The following is a 19343-nucleotide window of genomic DNA, read 5'->3' as shown; positions in this document are numbered from 1 at the left end:
AGGATAAGTGACTTGCCCAAGAGTCACATATCAAGTCAATACTAGCATAGCTGACATTGTAACCCAAGAATTCTGATTGCCAATATTCTGTACTAATGGCTAGAGATGCAAAATGAATGCACTACATGGGTGATGAGCTGACACTCGTTAAACAGGAACTGTTACAAAATGAATAGCAAGAAAAAAATAATTTTCAAACTGTTTATAAGACTGACAGACTAAAACTGCATCCTCTCCCTTCCTCAGCTGTATGTTGTCTTAGTCAGCATTTGCTGAATTTTCCAGGCAGCCAGCCGTGACATGTTTTGGGGACGTCATGTATTTCCAGCTAATGCCCTTGACCAGCAGATGCCTTTTGAGTTCAGCAACAAATATGTACTGGCATTCTTTCTGTGAATCAGTACGGTGGCATCTAAGTAGCTTTTAAGAAAGTCATCACAACGTCCACAACAGGGGGACTGGCAATACACCACTCTCTTTAACACAGGGAACAACGCAGCCTGAATTTTTAATTTGTTTATTGGTGTTAATGAGCATGGGAACTTATTCTGGTGTTTTCCTGGTTTTGTTTTCAATCTGGATTATGAAGTTCATAGCTCAAGGAGCTTTCGATGTGAAAGGTATGTTTTCTTACAATTTTTCTGTGTGTGCAACTTTTTCCCAATGTCCAAAAATATCTTCAAGGTAGATGGTTTACTTTATCTTTTTCCAGAAAAGATATTTGGCAAATCAGTGTGTTTGCAAATGAAATATGCAGGGGCAGTGTAATTACTTCTGAGAGTACATATAACTCTGTATGTGTATATATTTTAAAGTAGCCTATCATTTGTAGGCATATGAAACCATAGATTTCTCAGAAATTAGTTTAAAAGAGAATATTTCAGTAATAGTCTTGCTTATGAATATATTTAATTGAATATTTAAGTCCAGTTTAATTATTTGACTCATTTTTTAATGATGTCCAAATGTGTCACAAGACTTTGTTTAATTTTTCATGATTATTTTTTAGGAGTAAATGAAAATCTGGCCAGATGTCAAATTTTTGGAAGATGCCACAGCAAAAGCTTTTGAGTGGCTATCTAATAGCAAAATATGCATGAAACTGGTCTTTGGGTGCTTTAGAAAAAAATGTCATTTTAAAATGTGAACTGTTTGTTTTGATTTTGAAATATCATAACAGTGGATATGATTCTCCATAAAGTTCTCAGAGATACAGGCACGGTTCTTAGATGCTCAACTCCTGTTGAAATTCAATGGGATTTGTGCACCTACCACTCTTAGTTGCCTTTGAAAATCCCAGCTGGTAAAGATCCTTCTCACCATGGCCTAAGAATGTCCCTCTCTGCTACCAGCAGACAGAGGAACCCACCCAGCACCTCATGGACTGGACATTACAACTATGAACTAAGGATCTGGGGAAAAACGAAGCGGAGGCAGCATCAGTTTCCCAAAACAGCGAAGAAAATAGATCACATTAAAGCAGAGGCATCTCCCAAACTCAAGTCCCTTTATCCAATTCTGCAGCCACCAACTTTGTCATTTTCTGATACTGAAGCTTCCTTCTTCCCATTCATCAGGGTGAACATCTAGTTAACTGCTTTTCTCATATGAAAATGTTTCTTTTGTTGAGTATATTATCCATCAGTCATTCGTTTACAAGGATCCAGCCATCTTTTCACGTGTCAGGAAGTTCTATTCAATCAACAACTCAACTTTATTTGAAAAGCTGCATTGTATTTCATGATGTCCTTTTGAGGATTGGAAAATTAAGGCTGGTCATTAATATGACTGGTCATTAAGAAGCTTTCACGATTACTATTGCACTTAAAAAGGTCTATTTAGCCAGATTTTAACAGTAGCTGAGCAAATCCATTGACTGGACTGGGGACAGAAGAGACTGTGCCTGGACGTAGAAAGGGTGGGAAAGAATCGTGTAAATGGTATGAAAGGAGAAAGGTGTGGAGCAGGTCCTGGAGACAGGAAACGTGGGGATGGATTAGTCCTGAGAAGAAGAGAGGATAGTGAGATCTGCATTGATGCAGCTGGAACACGGAGACGCTCTGGAAGACACGATTGGGTCCGACCAGGAGGGAAAAAAAGAGACAGAACAGTCTAGAATAGGCTTGGTGTGACTTAGGTCTGGAGGCATTGACTGAAGTAGGAGGAGTCTGATCAAATGGAGGATGTATTGGCCACCAAGAAGGCACTGTAACGTAAATTGAGGTTCTCTTCACAATCAGATGGCGCTCATTGTCTGAGCTGAGCACCATGGTAGTTAGGCACACCTTCCCTCTGCCCAGTAGCACCACACTGGCCCCTGCCGAGCATGCCATTGGCTGGCATTGTATTCCAATAACTGCAATATTTCTTATTTCTGCTCTGCAAAGCATCATTTCTAGCATGGATAGAGAAGAAAAATATGTCCATGGATACCTCATTTCCCCCCCCGCCCCCCCCCCCCCCCAAGAATATATGGACAACCTGGTTATTGCATGATTTTTATGGACTATCCATGCATGGTGATGGATAGCACAGTCTGAAGGGACTAGCTGAGATGCAAGTATTGGATTATTTATTGGTTTTTTATGTTGCCATTCTATATTCATTCTGTTTGGTCTCTACGATGTTTCTTGTTGGTCCTACAGTGTATTGTTCCTTGTTCATTTAACATGGCTGCTCCTGTACCTAAAAACTTAGATTTTTGTTTCATGTGGCCCTGGGGGAATGTTACATGGAAATAAAGGGCCAGATCCTGCCCATCTCCCAGTCCATCCCTTTCAAGTTGCTCTGGGCACTAAAGCCAGCCCTGGAGAATCCCCATCTAGTGTAGGGCGGATATAACCAGCCCTAGGCCACCCCTTCCCAGCCCTGATGTAGAACGTGTGGCCAAAAAGCCACTGTGCTCCAGCAATTGTTGAGTGCCCATTGGGGGCTGCTGCAACTTGGTGCAATTTAATGCAGCTGGTGGGCCCCAGCATTGAGAGAGCACAAAAGGTGGGGTAAAGCCACCTTTGCCCGTCCCCCTCATCTGTGCCAAGCACTACCCCAGCACAGCTGGGTTTCTAGCCCAAAGTGTGTAAAAGATAGTAAGTAACTTAATTTGGCCCATGTTGAACCTTGTTACGTTTTAAACATGATATAAAAGATATCCATGAGCTCCCCACTGCCCTAAAAAGAGGAGTGGAGGTGACATCATTAATAATTACCAAATTCCTCTAACGAGCATCTTTTTGTGGGTGAACTGCGCATGTTTCCAAACATGTTTGACATTTGTGGCAGCCCTTTTAACCAGCTTGGGTCACTGTGTGAAGATCACTATGCTGAGGGCATTAGGGTTTTACCATAAGCATCAGTTTTGTTATTTTAAGACACTATCAATTAGGTGGGAAAACTGGTTTCCATCCCACCCATGGGCCTCTCATGCACTGTGTTACATATGACATTGTCGTTAGCAAGCTGGCTGCCCCCATACAAAGTCAAATTTGCCATCTCTAATTAAATACATTTTCACAGTCTAGCCATGGTGACAAATTCCTCTTACCCTCTGAGATATTAGACTGTTGGGTTGAGCAAAACAGATGATTTTCATATAAAAGGCCAAATTAACTCCCAGTGGAAGCTAACTCTATGCCCTAAAACCCATAACACTTAAAAAGGGAACGACACATGCACCACAGGTATTTGCTTAGAATAAAAGAATACATTCTACGGTAATAACCTTGAATATTTATGTTTAATTTACAGATCTCACTGCTCAGGACTGCAGGACCGCAGGCATAACCCTAATTTCTCATCCGAGCAAACTGAATTTCTCAGAAGCAGCAAGTGCATGTAGCCAGCTGGGGTTACAGCTGGCAAACAAAACCCAGGTTATGAAGGCCTGGTCTCATGGCTTTGAAACATGCAGGTACGTGAAATCTGTAAGTAGCTAGCAGCTTTTAACAGCACCATTTCCTTACATACACCAATCGGCTTGTGAACGCATCCAGCATTAAAGAGATTCATACTTTTTATTCTAGCTTCGGATGGGTGGCAGATAAATGGCTGGTCATTTCTCGGGTAAACCCAAATCCAAAATGTGGTCGGAACAAAACTGGAGTAGCCGATTGGAAAGTCTCTCTCCAGCACAAACATCATGGTTACTGCTTCAATTCTTCAGGTAAGCAGGCATGAGACTTTGAGTCTTTACATTTAGTTTTGTTATTTCAGATCTTTATAGAAAAATTGTACTTGTTTTTTTTTTTTAATTTATTTTTTTCTAATCTTAGATGTCAGATTATATCTTTCTCCCCTCTAGGAGAAAAAAGAGCTATTGCTAAATGCAGGATGTCAGATGGACAGAAGTTCCCTTTAGTTAACCTAAATTAATTAGGTGATGCTGTAATTAAAGTTCTTGAATAAGGGTTTCATCATTGCATTCAGTTATGTGGATTCAGCTATGTGAAGACCTTAGGTATGCTCAGCCATGCTTGTGCCAGTGAAAATGTTTGAAAGACATGCAAACACATAGCTGGTTTATACTCTATCAATAACAACAATGTAGTTTCATGATATATATTATTTTATTTGGGGGGAAAAAGGCAAAAACTGCTCCAACAAACTAAATTAAATATAAAAATATCTAAATTAAATTTGTTCTGACTAAAGTCCATAAAAGCTAGTAAACTCCAAAGCCACCACTGTCACACGTTCCCAGAATCCCCATTTATATAGCTTTGTATTTTACTTCATATTGTCCTATAACAAGGGGAGAAACTAGAGAGTCATGTTAGTGCAGCATTTCTCAAATGCGGCCATCGTGGGGGTTTTCCTGCGGCCACAGCAGCCTCCTGAGCAGAGATGGGGGAGGGGACAAAGCAGTGGCCCCTCCCTGCAGTCCAGGGCTCCAGGAAAAGGCTTCAGCCTTCCTCCTCTTCAGCCAGAGGCTCTGGGGGTGGGCTTCAGGCCTTCCCCTTCACCCCCCACCTCCAGCCGTGAGGCTCTGGCTCTGGGCTTCAGCCCAGGGCATCAGGGCTTCAGCAAGGCTGGCCTTACCAGGTGCTGGGGTCAAGAGGCAAGGAGTGGGGTGAGCCTGGCATGAAAGGCCACAGAAGGGGCTTGGGGCAATGGGGGGGGGAAGGATTGGGGCCTGAGGGGGCAATGGAGAACTGGGGATATGGTGGGGAACCAGGGAAGGCAGAGGGGGCCAGGGCGATCCATGCGGAGATGCAGTGGGAGCCAGAAGTGATGGATGGGATCCAGGGGAGGCAATGGGGACCAGGGGTACCAAAAAAAACCTGTACATTGTTTTTATTATTAAGTCTGCAAAAGAAACCTTACATAAATAAATTACAATGATTTGGACATGTACGTATTTATTTGTTTTTCCTAAAGTTAATTAAGTATTTTAGAAAAATTTGTCAGAGAAGCCACCAGCAAGAGTTGGTGGCCGCACTCTGAGGCCACCAAAAAAATTGTTGTGAGAACCCCTGCATTAGTGACTCCACCTAAGCTAAAGAAAAAGATCAGAGGGGACCTGATAAATCTTCAAATATAGTAAGGGCTGTTATGCAGAGATCAGTGATTGATGGCTCTACGTGTCCACTGAAGACAGGACAAGAAGTAATGGGCTTAATCTGCAGTAAGAGAGATTTACATTAGATATTAGGAAAAGATTTCTAACTGTAAAGGTAGTTAAACTCTGGAATAGGCTTCCAAGGAGGGTTGTGGAATCCCTATCATTGGAGAATTTTAAGAACAGGCTGGACAAACACCTGTCAGGGATGGTCAATGTTTACTTGGCCTTGCCCCATTGCAGGGGCTGGACTTGATTTATTTCTTGAGGTACCTTCCAACCCTACATTTCTATGATTCTGTGTCATACTGAATTATATGCTCTAGTTCAACCACAAGTTATTGGGCTTCATACAGGAATTACTGATGAAATTCTATGGCCTGTGTTATGTAGATCAGATTAGATGATCACAGTTGTTCCCTTTTGGCTTTAAAATGTATGTGTCTATGAAAACTAGACCTGGAAAAACTACTAGTGAATGGTGTATCCAGTGAATTTAGTCCCCTTTTGTATCACAAAGTATTACTTCTTTTTTTAAGTCAAAGTTAGAGGTGGATGGAAAACAACTTTCCTGTTCTGAGAAAAATTTTGAGATTTGGACAAATTTTGTCATCCCAAATTGGGGTGAAAAGTCGAAATCTTGAAAATTTTTCATAAACTAAAAATTAAAAAAATAATTTTGTTCAGGTCAACCAAAGCATCTCACTTTGAGTTTAACCTTTTTCAATTTATTTTTTACTACAGTTATCTTAAATGAAGACTTATTTCAAACCAGAAAATTGTACTTTTTTTTTTTTTTTTCCAAACATTTTTGGAGTCTAGAAATTTTTCAAATTGACCGTATCCTGTGAAAAGTATTGGTTTCAATTAATTGGTGTTTTCAGATGAAAAAGCCTTTTGTCAAAAAATTCCTGATGGGTCTAGGCAGTTATTTGATAGAGAATGTCTATGAATACATTTCGGCCTAGTGGTTGCTCATAAATAAGTTTACAATTTTTGCCACAGAAAATTTTAATAAATTTCATGGCAGAGGTGGGAGGGAAGGTCATAGAAAGGGGAGGGAGCCAGTGGGAGGAAGGAGGTTGGAGAGTGAGCCCACCATGCACTCATCCTGCTGCAGTGGCTCCAGTTCCGCAGGGCTGGGCCTGGCTCCTCACTTCAGAAGTTGTGACCTTGTGCACATGATCACAATGCCTTCAGGTTTGGTGCATCTGCCCCTCCATATGGAGGGCTGGAAGCCCAGATTTGATTAGCATTGAAACCTAGCGCAATGGGCCAGACCCCTAAATCGAATTGAGTTGCACTCAGCAGAGCACCCCAGGGTGGAATAGGGAAAGGTTGTTCTAAGCCACCTTTCAGCTCTGATTCTAGAGCCAAATGGGGGCCAACCCAGCCCTTGGCAATATTTAGAGTAGCCTAAGAGCTCTGGCTGAACCACTTTGAGCCCCTCCCACCTTAGCTTAATGCTTCATGTAAATTGTACCATTTTAACTATACTGTGTAATTAAGCGGAACAACCCCCGAGTGTGGACAACATAATAATGGTTAAATCAACATATTCATGCAGTAGACATTCCAATGATCCAATATAGCAATACAATAACTATACCAGTAACCAGATCATACACAGTATTCATGAATTATTACAGACCAGCCCCACATCCTTCACAATGTGTGTAGGGTGAGAAGACCAGAGGACCATGTATGGAACTCTGAAGGATTTCAGTGGAGAAAAGGAGACTAAATATGTGAAAGAGATGCTGAAAGAGTGGCTGAAAAGCCAGGGGGAAGCTAGGAGAGTAGCAAGCCATGGAAACCTAGGAAGGAGAGGCTATTATAACGGACAGAGAGATCATTCACATCAGAGATGGCAGAGAGACTGAAGTCATTAGAGAGAATGTTATTAGTCGTGGCCAGATGGAATTTGTTAATGACCTTCATGAGTGGCCTTTTTGGAGTAGAGTGATTGAAAAATCCAGAATGGAGGTGCCCATTGGCCATATCCATAGGAACAGCAGTGTCAGAAATGGATTAGCCATTTAAACAATCAAGTTAAAAAAACCACCACCATTGGGATAAACTTGATCCTTCTCTATAGTTCAGAACACCCGTGTAGGTTTGTGAACCTGTGTGGGAGGTTGCTAAGACTGTGTCTTGTTTAAACAGCTAACCTTTTCTAATATATCTGATTTTGTAAGTGCTGTATGATTGAACTATTCTTTTACAAGGTGGCTTTTTTAATCTATATAGTATTTTGAATTGTACTACACCTATAAATAATAGGATGAGCTGTGTAAAGATAAAGTAGCGATCTTAATTATGAATTCCTTACTTTTGCAGGTTTAATACAGAGAATTGTCACTTTTATATTGTTGTCATATTATTTAGTAGAACAAATTAAGTCTGTTAAATGGTATTAGGAAGCAATTAATATTTAACCTAGGGAACAAAAAATCACCATTTATCTTAATGGCCAAATTGCCACTGGCTGGAACTCTGACAACAAAAGTATTTGGCAAGAGCTCATTTCGCTGCACTTTGTCCTTCCAGCTGCAGTGTGTACAGTCGTTTAAAGACCATAATGAAAAACGTACAACATCATCTGTCATCTATCCTCTTACTTTGTAAATGAAAATGTGTCATCAGATTTCCTACCAGGGATTTATATTAAAAACTCTACATAAGTCATTTTCCCCCATTATTTTTTGAAATGTGTTCAGCTAGTTTCGATAGTGATAACTTTATAGTTTTCAGATGATGTAAGAGTACCAGCAACCATGAATGACCAATTCCTCCTTAGAGCCACATTTTCACTCCAGCTTTACCCAGAACTCCAGTTTTCCACTTACAATTTTAAAGATGCCGTTTTTAGAGGCATCACTTATGCAATTTGAATGTCTAAATTACTGGTTGTGCCTTCAGATCAGGTGCTTCTATAACCCACCCCCCATTATAATAACATAGGTCTTTGTCATTTCCCACCCCCTCAGCGGTTGGTTCACAGGCAACTTTTTGACTGCTTCTGCTTCTAACTCATGGATGTAGTCTTTAGCTCTCAAGCAATAGATGCTCATGGTTTTCTCTCTCACTCACTCATGTTTGCTAAAGGAACATTAAGGTCACAAAATCAAGCATCAAAAGTCAGGAAATGCCAATGTTAAGGTTGCCTGTCCAACTATTGTTCAGTCCCCTAGTCTATATGCATTATGATACAGTCTTTAAATATAGGATTACACAGTATACTTTTTTCCACAAGAACCCTGGCTCTCCTCCCACCCACAGGCTCCCAGGCCCCCTCCCTTCTTTTCCTCCCTGGTTCCCAGTCTACTCACCCAACCAGTCCCAATCTCCCCTTATCCCAGCTCTCAGTCCCAGTTTCCCTCTCACCCTCACCACCACAAGCCTCCAATTCCAATCTTTCCCCGCATTTCAGGTTTGGCTGTCGTCGTCGTCGTTCCCCCTCCTCCCCCCCATATTCAATTCAGGCAGCTTCCTCTTCTATGGTGCCTGCATGTCAACAGGGAGCTCACTCAGAACACAGGGGAGACAGTCTCCCTCCTCTCAGTTCTGATACCCAGACACAGCCTTGGTTCGCAGCAGCCCAGAGCTGCAATTGCTGGGAATATGCCTTCTCATCCCCCTGCATCCGTGGGCTGGAGCATGCCCAGTTTAGATGGAATCTTTAGGGAATTTAGCTGCAAAACTCTAGCAAGTCTCTACTGAGCATGTGTGCATGGCAGTTTTTCAAAGGTGTGTAACTTGGCCAAATTTTTACAGAAAAGACATATTCCTGACACAACTTAAAGTCCCTGTTCCAAAGCATGTGGGCACTAGAACATCTCAAAAAGAAGGTTGCCAGAATGTTTTGATGTGGACAAAATAACATATTTTCCCCTGATTTTGTTCTTGGAAAGAGCTAAACTGCTTTGGCTGGAAAAAAAAATCAACCTGAGGCAGATGCCAAGCATATAAAATTTAAGTTCAAATGGTTACAGTCTGGCAAAGTTATAAGCAGGTGAAATCAGGGTTTTATAATGGGAAGTGTTGGATAATCTTAATAATAGGCAAGGCTCAGCACCACTTGTAATGATGTAAATGAACCTCAAGATGCTGGGTAACCACATGACAATGTAACCTATGTACTGACTCAGCGCTTTCCTCCATTTTGTTTTGTTTCCTTGTTGTGTGTCACATAGGAAATTATATTGTAAGCTCTTTCTGGCAAGGAACTTGTTTTTTGTATGCCATCATAAAATGAGTGTTGTCAGACTTGTGGGCTTTATCGTCAGTACAGCGAGGTACTTAAGTATGTGCCTAATTTTAAGCAGGTGAGAAATCTGGAACTACTCACATGCTTAAAATTAGACACATGCTAAATCTAAGCCTTTGTGAATAAATAAATAATAATAAATAGTATCAATAGTTATCTGCAGTGTTGTTGTAGCCATGTTGGTCCCAAATATTAGATAGACAAGGCAATAACTTTTATTGGACCAACTTCTGTTGGTGCAAGAGACAAGCTTTCAAGCTTACGCAAAGACCTGAAGAAGAGCTCTGTGTAAGCATGACATTTTGTCTCTCACCACCAGAAGTTGGTCCAATAAAAGATATTACCACACCTACCTTGTCTCTCCAGGATCAATAGGTATTATCAGTGGTCATCTGATTACCACATTGTATACCCTCAGAAAGACTTCTGAAAATATCCACCATAGATCAATGTGTGTTTGGCCTCAGGTATGTGCAAAATTTTGCAATAGCATCCAGTACAACTCATTACACTTCCTTTTCACCTTTGCAGATATTTGGATTGATTCATGCATACCAGAAACAAATTCAACTCTGTTACCTGCAACAGTTACAGAAATAAACTCATCTTCAACAGCTTCATCTCAGGGCATCACAGAGATGCCTAAAGCTACTGAGTCACCAAAACCCCAAAATCCTCACATGATATGTGTAATGAAAACCATTTTAACAACAGTACAGACTACTGCGGAAGGTCAAGAGGAGATGGCTGTGCCTACAGGAAACAGATCTGCCTTTAGGAATGATGGTGTTGTATTTGGAGGTAAAGACTATATGTCTTTTGTTATATGTGCCTTAGTTATTTAATAGTGTTTTATAGTGGTTGGGTGTGCACAACTCCAACCAAAATCAAGGATGGTTACATATGAGTGTATGAGGGCAAAATAAGAACATAAGGGTTTACAAAACCAAAATTAGTAACATACATTCTTTTGAAGCTCCTTTCTTTTGAAAATTAATTGGTATATTTCCGGAGGATTAAGTGTAATCTCACTGCTTTTTAGTAGGAATTAGTGGAATTTATCACATAAATTCTCTTCCTAATTCTGAGGAAATCGATAGGAATTTTTACAATATAAACTACATGCTTGGTGCAACTGAAAAACCTAATTCTAACACCTGAAAAGATAGAGCAATCAAAAACCTAGTGTTAAACAAGGAAAGTAAAACTGCGACATTTTCTTACTTACCAGTAATCGCTACACTTTTCTGATCCTCAACTTTTACTGTACTATTTGGAAGATAAGATGCAAAATAATGTATGCATGTAAGAGACTGTGCAGATATATGGCTAACAGAGCAGTCGATACAAATCCTTGGTCCTTCACAGTAAACGTGTTTTCATGGGTAATGACTCTGAAATTTTCATCCAGCATTCATTATATGTCTGGAAAGTACAACAGCTCATGCCTTGTTTTCTATTTTATAATTCTGATGGCAATCCTTAACTGAAGTTAAAAGAAAAGGTTTTCTTTGACTATTTTGAATGCAATCACATAAAATATGTGTGGGATGTTTTCCTAAAGAACAAAAGAACATATATACCTGAACAAAATCATTGTAGTGATGCATTTCTATAAATTGCACTGCTTTAATAAACAGTAGAGATTATTTTGAGATAATAATTCAAATTCAACAGAGATAAAAATGATAGTGTAAATAACAAAACAGGCCTGAAATTGCTCCCTTTGAACTCAATGGCAAAACTACCATTGACTTTAATGAATGTAGTATTGGATGTAAATGGCAAAATAATGTAACTTGCACTCAGTGTGCAAAATGAGTATAATTGATGCCACTGTTTAGGTCAATGTAAATTTGAAATAGAGATTTCCATGTGGGCTGGACCCACTTACTCCAGGCTGCCTTTAGCATAATCTGACTTTAGGCACATGAATTTTCAGAAAGGCTGATTTAAGAACTAAGAATATATTTTAAAAAATCAAGATAAATACGTAAATTATCTATTTCCTTTTATCTTTAGATGTACCTACTGCACTCCTTGTACTGGCACTCATCTTCTTTATAGCATCCATTGTTCTTGCAGTCTGCTATGTCAAAAAGTAAGTTTTTTCTTTCATAATGTACTTACTCTTAGATTATGGTTGGTGCTCATAATATGTGTACTACATGGTAGTGTTTCCATTTTAATTTGCTTTCATATTTCTATTTAAAGGTACAAGGAAACCTTTCCATTTTCAAACACGAAGCAGCAAAAAGAAATGATTGAAACCAAAGTCATCAAAGAAGCTAACTCAAGTGACAAAGCTCCTGAGAAGGAACCAAAGAATAATGAAAAAAAAGCAGAAGAGCCTCAAACCAAGCCCGAGGCCACAGTAAACTGTATGGAAGCAGAAGTTTGAAAGGATAAATATGACAGAAAGTTTGACAGATTTAAAATGAAGAATGCATTATTAGCAAATCATTTATAAATTGTTTCAGTTTCCCCATCTGTAAAAAGGGGATAATGATACCTACCTCTCGTGTAAAGTGCTTTGAGATCAACTGATGCAAAAGCACTATGTAAGAGTTATGTATTATTATATTACTGTAAATGCTGGCAAGGTGAATGCATATTTCTTATTTCAAATGATTGTACAATCAGCATTCTATGACTATTAATTACACTTTGGTATAAAATGTTCTTTTGCGGAAATATGGTATCTTATTCGTATTAATATTAACAAAAAAATAAAACAACTATCTCACAACTCAACATTTTCCATTTAACAAGAAGTAACGAAGTCTAAGAATGCCTTGTTGAATGATACAGTGTATAATTGTTTGCATAAAATTCAGATCAACACATCTAAAATAAAATGTATGTTTCTTTCTATCCTGGAGGTTGGCTGCTAATGTAATAGTATTCACAATTAATACTGAATCCTGAAACCCTTACTCATGCAGACAATTCTTATTCGGGCAAATAGTCCCATTGAGTTCAAAAGGACTGCTGGCAAAAATGGGGATTACTCAGGTAAAGATTGCAGGATCAGCCCCCTAAACTGTAAGTTCCCAAACAAGGGTACTTTTAAAGATTTATTATAAAGATAAGTAAGGTATTTATACTGAGTATAATGTAATCAATCATGAGGTATTTTCTTGGGTATATCACTGTATCATAATTTACAATTTTATTTATTAAAAACAAGACTGCATCATTCTTCTTCAGGTATCTGACAGAAAAAACACCTTCAAAACTGTATCACAATCTGTACCATAAAGGTCTCTGATGTCTATTTCAATGTACTTTCAAAAGAAAAGGCTATCCAGTGGTATGGGAAGTTTTAATAAAAAAATAAAGTTCAGTAGATATATTCTTTGTTACATCTGTTTTATCTATTGTTCTCATGAAAACTACCATCCAGAAAAACCCAAACAGTACACATTGTCTCGATATTACACTTGTAAAAGTGACAGAAACATATGGCTGGTGTTACACTAATTTCATGAGTTGCATAATCTAAACAAGAATTTGCAGTAACAATAGCAATATACCATATCTGTATTAATAAACACTTTGGATAACATTTGCGTAGATGTTAAAAATGCCCTTCAGTAGGCAGATTAGTTTGAAAGACTTATCCCAAAATATCTTCTGCTATAGCAGTCATTTTAGCATAGGGTAGTTATAACCAGTTCCCAGATAAGTGCCATGTTGTCTGAAAGGAAATAATATGAGCCCTCTTAGTATTCCAAGTTGTTAACAGAATGAAAGATAGGAAATGAAATTAATTTTAAAAGTAGAGCAGCATTTAAAGTATGAGCTAATGTAACCCACTGGTGAGTGTTAAATGTCTCCCCTCTGTGCCCAATCCACAGAAGATATGAATCTGTTACAGCTTTAACGCATGTTTTCAGCTTTTGACATCTCCCAGTTCAATCCCCAGTGAGTTGGCCAAGCTGGCAACTGTCAAAATAAAAGACATGAGAATACATCTCTGTGAAAGCAGCAGGATATGACTTATTTAGTTCTGTAATGGAGTGATAATTCCTAAAAACACTGCTGCCATTCAGGATATCCTCTTCATTTTTTTAAGGATTTGCGTTCATCACATGGGGCTTTATCCTGTGAGGTGCTGAGTGAACACAACTGCCACTGGGGACTCAAATCACTCAGCGCTTAGCAAGTTCAGGCCCATTTCATTTGAGATTCTGGGCAGGCTCACCCCCCTTCCTGAGCTCACTCACTTTATATCTAAATGTGCCTAGATAAGCATCTAGACTGTTACATAAACTTTTAAAACAATAATATCATTATTCACTCAGAGCTGAAATTTACCCACATGGTGGTGCCAGCACAAGGACTATACACCACTTAAATTCCACTTAAGTCATTTGTGTTTAAGTGGCACATACGCTTTATGTCCTAAGCATGAATTTCACCCACATCTAATTACATTTATTTCTAATTTCCATCCCAGGTGGGTGATGACTTATTCCATGATTTTAATGAGGGAAGAGTTTCATGAAACGGAACCAAATTATGTGGCAGGTATTCTTTATTTTGCAGCAGGGAACACTCAAGTCCATGAGAGTGTTAATTAGGTTAATTTTTTAGAATATATTTCTGGGCTGCAGCATCATGCCCTCAACTTTTGGGGATATGTGATTACATCAGACTCTCCGCTTTCATTTTAAGAACATTGTGTTTCTAGCTCTCATGGTTGTGAAGAAAAGTTTGACACTGTGACCCAAGTGAAAACAGTAAAGCAATATTGGCCTGAGGCTGCAGAGAGTTTGAAGCAAAATATCTGAGAGGGGTGGAACACTCCATTTCCAGGCGGTGTTAACTCCAAAACCTACTGATCTGGGAAGTCCATCAACACAGAGGACAATGTGTGTATGGCAGGAACATAAGAATGCAGCCGAGCTGACCACCCAAGCAGACACAGCTTGACTTCTGGGGTAAGTACTGAGGGGAACCCTAGGCCATTGTCCCTACCTGTAAGGGGTGGTGGGGCTTTAACACCAGCACTCCGAATGTTCATATTTTCCCAGGCCATTAGCAGAGCTCAGTGCTCTGCAGAATTGGAGAAGCAGAGGGGAGGAGGGACAAGGCCCATCCTCCTCAGCTCAGAACAGCCCTCTCCATGAACAAATTCCAGAGAACACTCCATAGGATCCAGGTAAGGGAGAACAGTGTAGATTTGGCGGCAGAGTGGCACACATGGATATTGGGCTGACGATCAGGACTCAAATAACAAAAGACTTTCTTTGTTCATCATATGAAATACATCTAGAAATGTGAGGCCTGATTTCTCAGATGCAGCCGAAACACACAGAGCATGAGTCAAAGAGATGAGTGCAAAGATGGTTTAAAACACTCCTTTCCATTCCCCTAATCCTAGTTTTGCTCTCTGCATGGCTCTTTTGCCCTCGGCTTTATTAGAATAGCTAAAGAGTTGCTTTTAATAGAGCTGTAAAACCATTTGTGGTCATTGCAAACAGATTATGCCCAAATTGTGAAACAAAGTGGCCACATTGTATAGAAGCATCTGGCTCATTGCTTTCTGTGCTGTGAGTGTTCTACTTGTAAAAGAAAAGACTAGCATGATTTTATTCAGGGGGACAAGGCAATATGCCACATTTATTGTACATATAAGAATATCAAAAAGCACATTCACACACACATTCATGAAGTTCTGCAAGCTGGTGTGATATAATTACCAGTCCTTTGATGCGTTGCTCGAGCCAGTCTATTGACCAACTAGACTGAGCACGAGGAGGGAGCCAGGTCTCTGTCAGATGTGAATCCGATGCTCCAAGATGACAATTACAAAATGAGACCCAAAGTTTCCATGTTTTTACTTTTTACCCATCCACCTTTTGTACTTGTTGGCTCTCATGTAAGTCTATGGGCCTTGCTGTGGCATGCTGCCTCTGGGTTCAGTATATTGTTAATCGCCATCTAATTGAAAGCATGACTATTCTCTTATTTCTATACTTTGTTTGTTCCCAGGGTGGATCCTTCTGTACGTTAGGGTCCTTGATAGGTAGTCTTCAACCTTCAGGGTTAGGATGGCAGTTGATGTCTTTACTCCCCTTTCTGTTGTTAGAGCAGTTGAGGTTGCTGTCTTTTTATGCCCTACACATACATTCCTCACTCACACACAGGGAATTTATCAAGATATTTTTAAGTTCAATAGTACAAGTTGCAGGAAAGAGCTTACTTCAAGAAACTAACAAGATGGAGTCCACTTATGCCACACTAAACAGTACCATATCATTATCATAACAGTAAAGGAAAAATTTCTCTCTACATCTATCTCACTTATACAATAAAACAAGGAGTCTACATCTGATTTCTTTGCACAGCTCCTGGGGAGCGCTCACATCCCCCTTTTGATCCTTCAATTCAAATGTGTTGAATGGGTCACACCTTATATAATTGTATCAGCGACATAATGAGAGGCATTTTGAGCTTGTGGTTTCAATTTAAGATACATTTTTCTCATCCAACAGCACATACAGCACATTATTACAAGGCATAAACAGTTTAATAGTAAAACAATCAACAATGGGTGGAACATTATGGATAATATTCCTCTGGCTGTGGTTGACCATCCCATGAGGGCATTCATAAATAAGCTTATTGTTCTTTAAAAAAAAAACAACAACAAAAAAAACAAAAAACCCACAGATCACATCACGTCCACCAGAGCATCAGGGAAGGGTGCAGAGTCAGGCAAAGTTGAGCAAGTGGCTCCCCTCCCTTCCTGGCTTAATAATACCATAGGTGCACGGGCCTGCAGAAAGGCCTACTGATTTTGGCTGCTGTTAGTAACAACTATGATAATTAAGATTTCCCTATACAGTTCCTCTCCTTAAAAGGTCACTTTTTATAGGATGGGGCCTTATGTACCTGCCGTAACATTTATTCTGGATGCACCAGAGCTGTGATCCAACAAAAGCTCAAGGCTCTCACCTGAGACCAGGCGAATGATCTTCTTGTTGGCATCCCATACTCCGCACACAAGACCAGCAACTGACAAGCAGTCATCTCCCCTAACTCCCATTTGGGAGAGAGGGGTGACAAATTCAACATATTCCCATCCAGGACAGAGCAAGGGTGGCAGTAGCCACTGGCTCCTCTGTCAGGGAATATTGCCAAATTTTGCATCAGATCCCTCATACCATTATCTAGTAAAGAGGATCACTATTATTTGGAATCCCAAAAAACACTACAATAGGGCGCAAGGCCAAATTCAAGATTCCCATGCCAGTGGGGAGCCATTGCAACAATACCTCCCACCACTCATGTTTTAGATCCTGGCCAATTCTTACAAATACCCACTTTCACATTATAAGGCACTATAACCATGACTCTGTGCCCTTCCTGTTTGGCAGTGCAGCTGGTTCTACAAATTAGGATGTACAAGCAACATTTGTAAAACAGTCAAATTCATTCCAAGTGGTACAGGTTTCACAGCAGAATAAAAAGTATACATCACTTTTAACTGATTATATCTAAGTTCAGGCACTTACATCCCCTAATTGCTACAATACTACAAAAATATCTATTTTCATGAGGACTATAATCTATTTGATGTATACAGTTAACAAGCAGCCTAGAACACCAGATTCTGAGACACACACAGTGATCATCTACATACACAACCAGAGTTATTAGTGGAAAAAGGGTTAATAGCATAGTGGCGTTTGTCTAGGTGCTTCAAGATCTTCCAGCATTCACAGCTTGTTAATCTGAAACACAAAGCAGAACAACCGTCCCCCTCCCTATCTGGGAAGTATCACTAAAACATTTAAGCTAATTTAATTAACTTTTACTCTCAGACCCAGCCAGGCCTCAGTCCCTTTTCCTCTGGGAGGCGGGGGTGCTCTTGAGCTTTTAACTGTGCTTTGAGCAGCCGTGCCCCACCCACATGGGGCTCAGCAAATTCATCACAAGCCCTGGCTGATTTGCTTAGAGCTTACTGAAATTTTCAGAGGCTTCCAAGTTCCAGAATGTCACAGGAGGCATTTTTCATAGGACTCTGTTAGCAAAATTAACCAGCACTTTTACTTCTGCCAAGATATCTACTTTTAAAACTCCTTTTCCTTCCAAATTCATTGGACTTGATTGTCCTTTATTTCTCCCCTTTTCTACCTGATAGAGGATGTCTTTGTAAATACAGTTACAGTGCTCATTGATTCTTTTCTGCTTCATGCAGTACCATGCCTTTTTTTTTTAAACCCTATACCATACATAACAATGTTAGTAACAAGACAAACAACACAAAACACAATCTTTGTTTCAACAATAGATCCATGGTTTTGTTCTTTAGCTGTTTTGCTGGCACCAGCTTTTCCTAAAATTCTGAAAGATAAAAAGAACATTTTTCTACCTCCTTGGGGGGCGGTGGGGGTAGCAGATTATTGCTTAAAATAACCCTTTGTTTTACAAATTTCCTTTCTGATTACAGGCAAAACAGAGGAATTACCCTCATATTTTCCTGTGTTTTTGTTCTATAGGCAGGCCAGGTTTGTAATGGCTTCTACCTTTTAAGGTTTTATGGTGAATCTTTTTTTTTTTAAATTCATTAAATTCATGAGGTGGTGTACACTAAACAGTACTCTACCATTATCATAACAGTAAAGGAAAAATTTCTCTTTAACTCTATCTGACATACAATAAAACAAGGAGTCTACATCTGATTTGTTTGCACAGCTCCTGGGGAGGACACACATGAGAGCCTAGCTCTGCAATGATAACAGAGATTGAAACATTAATCAGCAAATGCCATATCCTAACAGTAAATGTGATAGTAATATAAAAATATAGTAGAACATGCAAATGTCCTTGGTCATTGTTTAATTGAATTCAACTAGGATTTCCACTAAAAAGCAAACACGAAAAGAAGCATTAAGATCAGGATATGAAGCTAATCTCAGCAACCAAACCCTCAACAAATTATTTCACTAAAAAAAAAAGAAAAAAAAATCGAATATAAACTATATTACTGTGTCCACCACTTTTTTAACGTTCTTTTTATTCTTTCTCTTACATTCTTATTTTCTATTAATGAGAAATTATTACTGAATTATTACTGAAACAAGTTTGAAAAAATCCACATGTTCTTATGTAACAACTTATTGCAATTAGCTGTTACCCCCAAGTAATTACCACAAGCTGAATTCAAAACTAAACACTTACTGAGCTGTATGTAGTTTTTTTCTTAAAAATATTTGCTTAACAAAATCATTACAGTACTGTTGTAACATTTGCATAATTTATTTATTGTAAAATTATTGTACAGCTCCCTAAAGGCTAGAATGTGAAAGCCTTACATTAAGTGGTATCTTACTCCACGTGTAGCCCCATTTGCTTCAACAAGACTACTCAGCGTAAGGTGCTATTCAACATCAGTGAAGCTATCACAATCTAACCTTAAGAGACTTCATGTGGAGAAGGGAGGGAACACTTTATCAATATTATTATTATATCAAGTATATTATATAATTATATATGTTATATTAG

General features: G+C 39.2%; 1 protein-coding gene across 1 annotated transcript; it reads left to right on the top strand.

Moving 5' to 3' along the window:
• Window positions 1-258: 258 nt before the first annotated feature.
• Window positions 259-13168, top strand: LYVE1 (lymphatic vessel endothelial hyaluronan receptor 1). The gene is made up of 6 exons (XM_067540412.1): window positions 259-620; window positions 3745-3907; window positions 4020-4159; window positions 10356-10625; window positions 11847-11925; window positions 12039-13168. Exons 1-6 carry the CDS (start codon window positions 530-532, stop codon window positions 12223-12225), a joined length of 930 nt encoding a protein of 309 aa, XP_067396513.1. The 5' UTR covers window positions 259-529; the 3' UTR covers window positions 12226-13168.
• Window positions 13169-19343: the final 6175 nt, after the last annotated feature.

This window comes from Emydura macquarii, unplaced genomic scaffold (assembly GCF_026122565.2).
Source record: "Emydura macquarii macquarii isolate MOO-44397 ecotype Brisbane River unplaced genomic scaffold, CSIRO-AGI_Emac_v2 contig_587, whole genome shotgun sequence".
NCBI lineage: Eukaryota > Metazoa > Chordata > Testudines > Chelidae > Emydura > Emydura macquarii.
This window is presented reverse-complemented; position numbering and strand designations above follow the sequence as displayed.

Excerpts from the sequence above, each read along its gene's own strand:
- LYVE1 (XM_067540412.1), top strand. The coding sequence starts at position 530 with ATGAGCATGGGAACTTATTCTGGTGTTTTCCTGGTTTTGTTTTCAATC. Across the intron at positions 3,908-4,019 it reads CATGGCTTTGAAACATGCAG|CTTCGGATGGGTGGCAGATA; the intron begins GTACGTGAAATC and ends TTTTTATTCTAG. Across the intron at positions 10,626-11,846 it reads TGATGGTGTTGTATTTGGAG|ATGTACCTACTGCACTCCTT; the intron begins GTAAAGACTATA and ends TTTTATCTTTAG.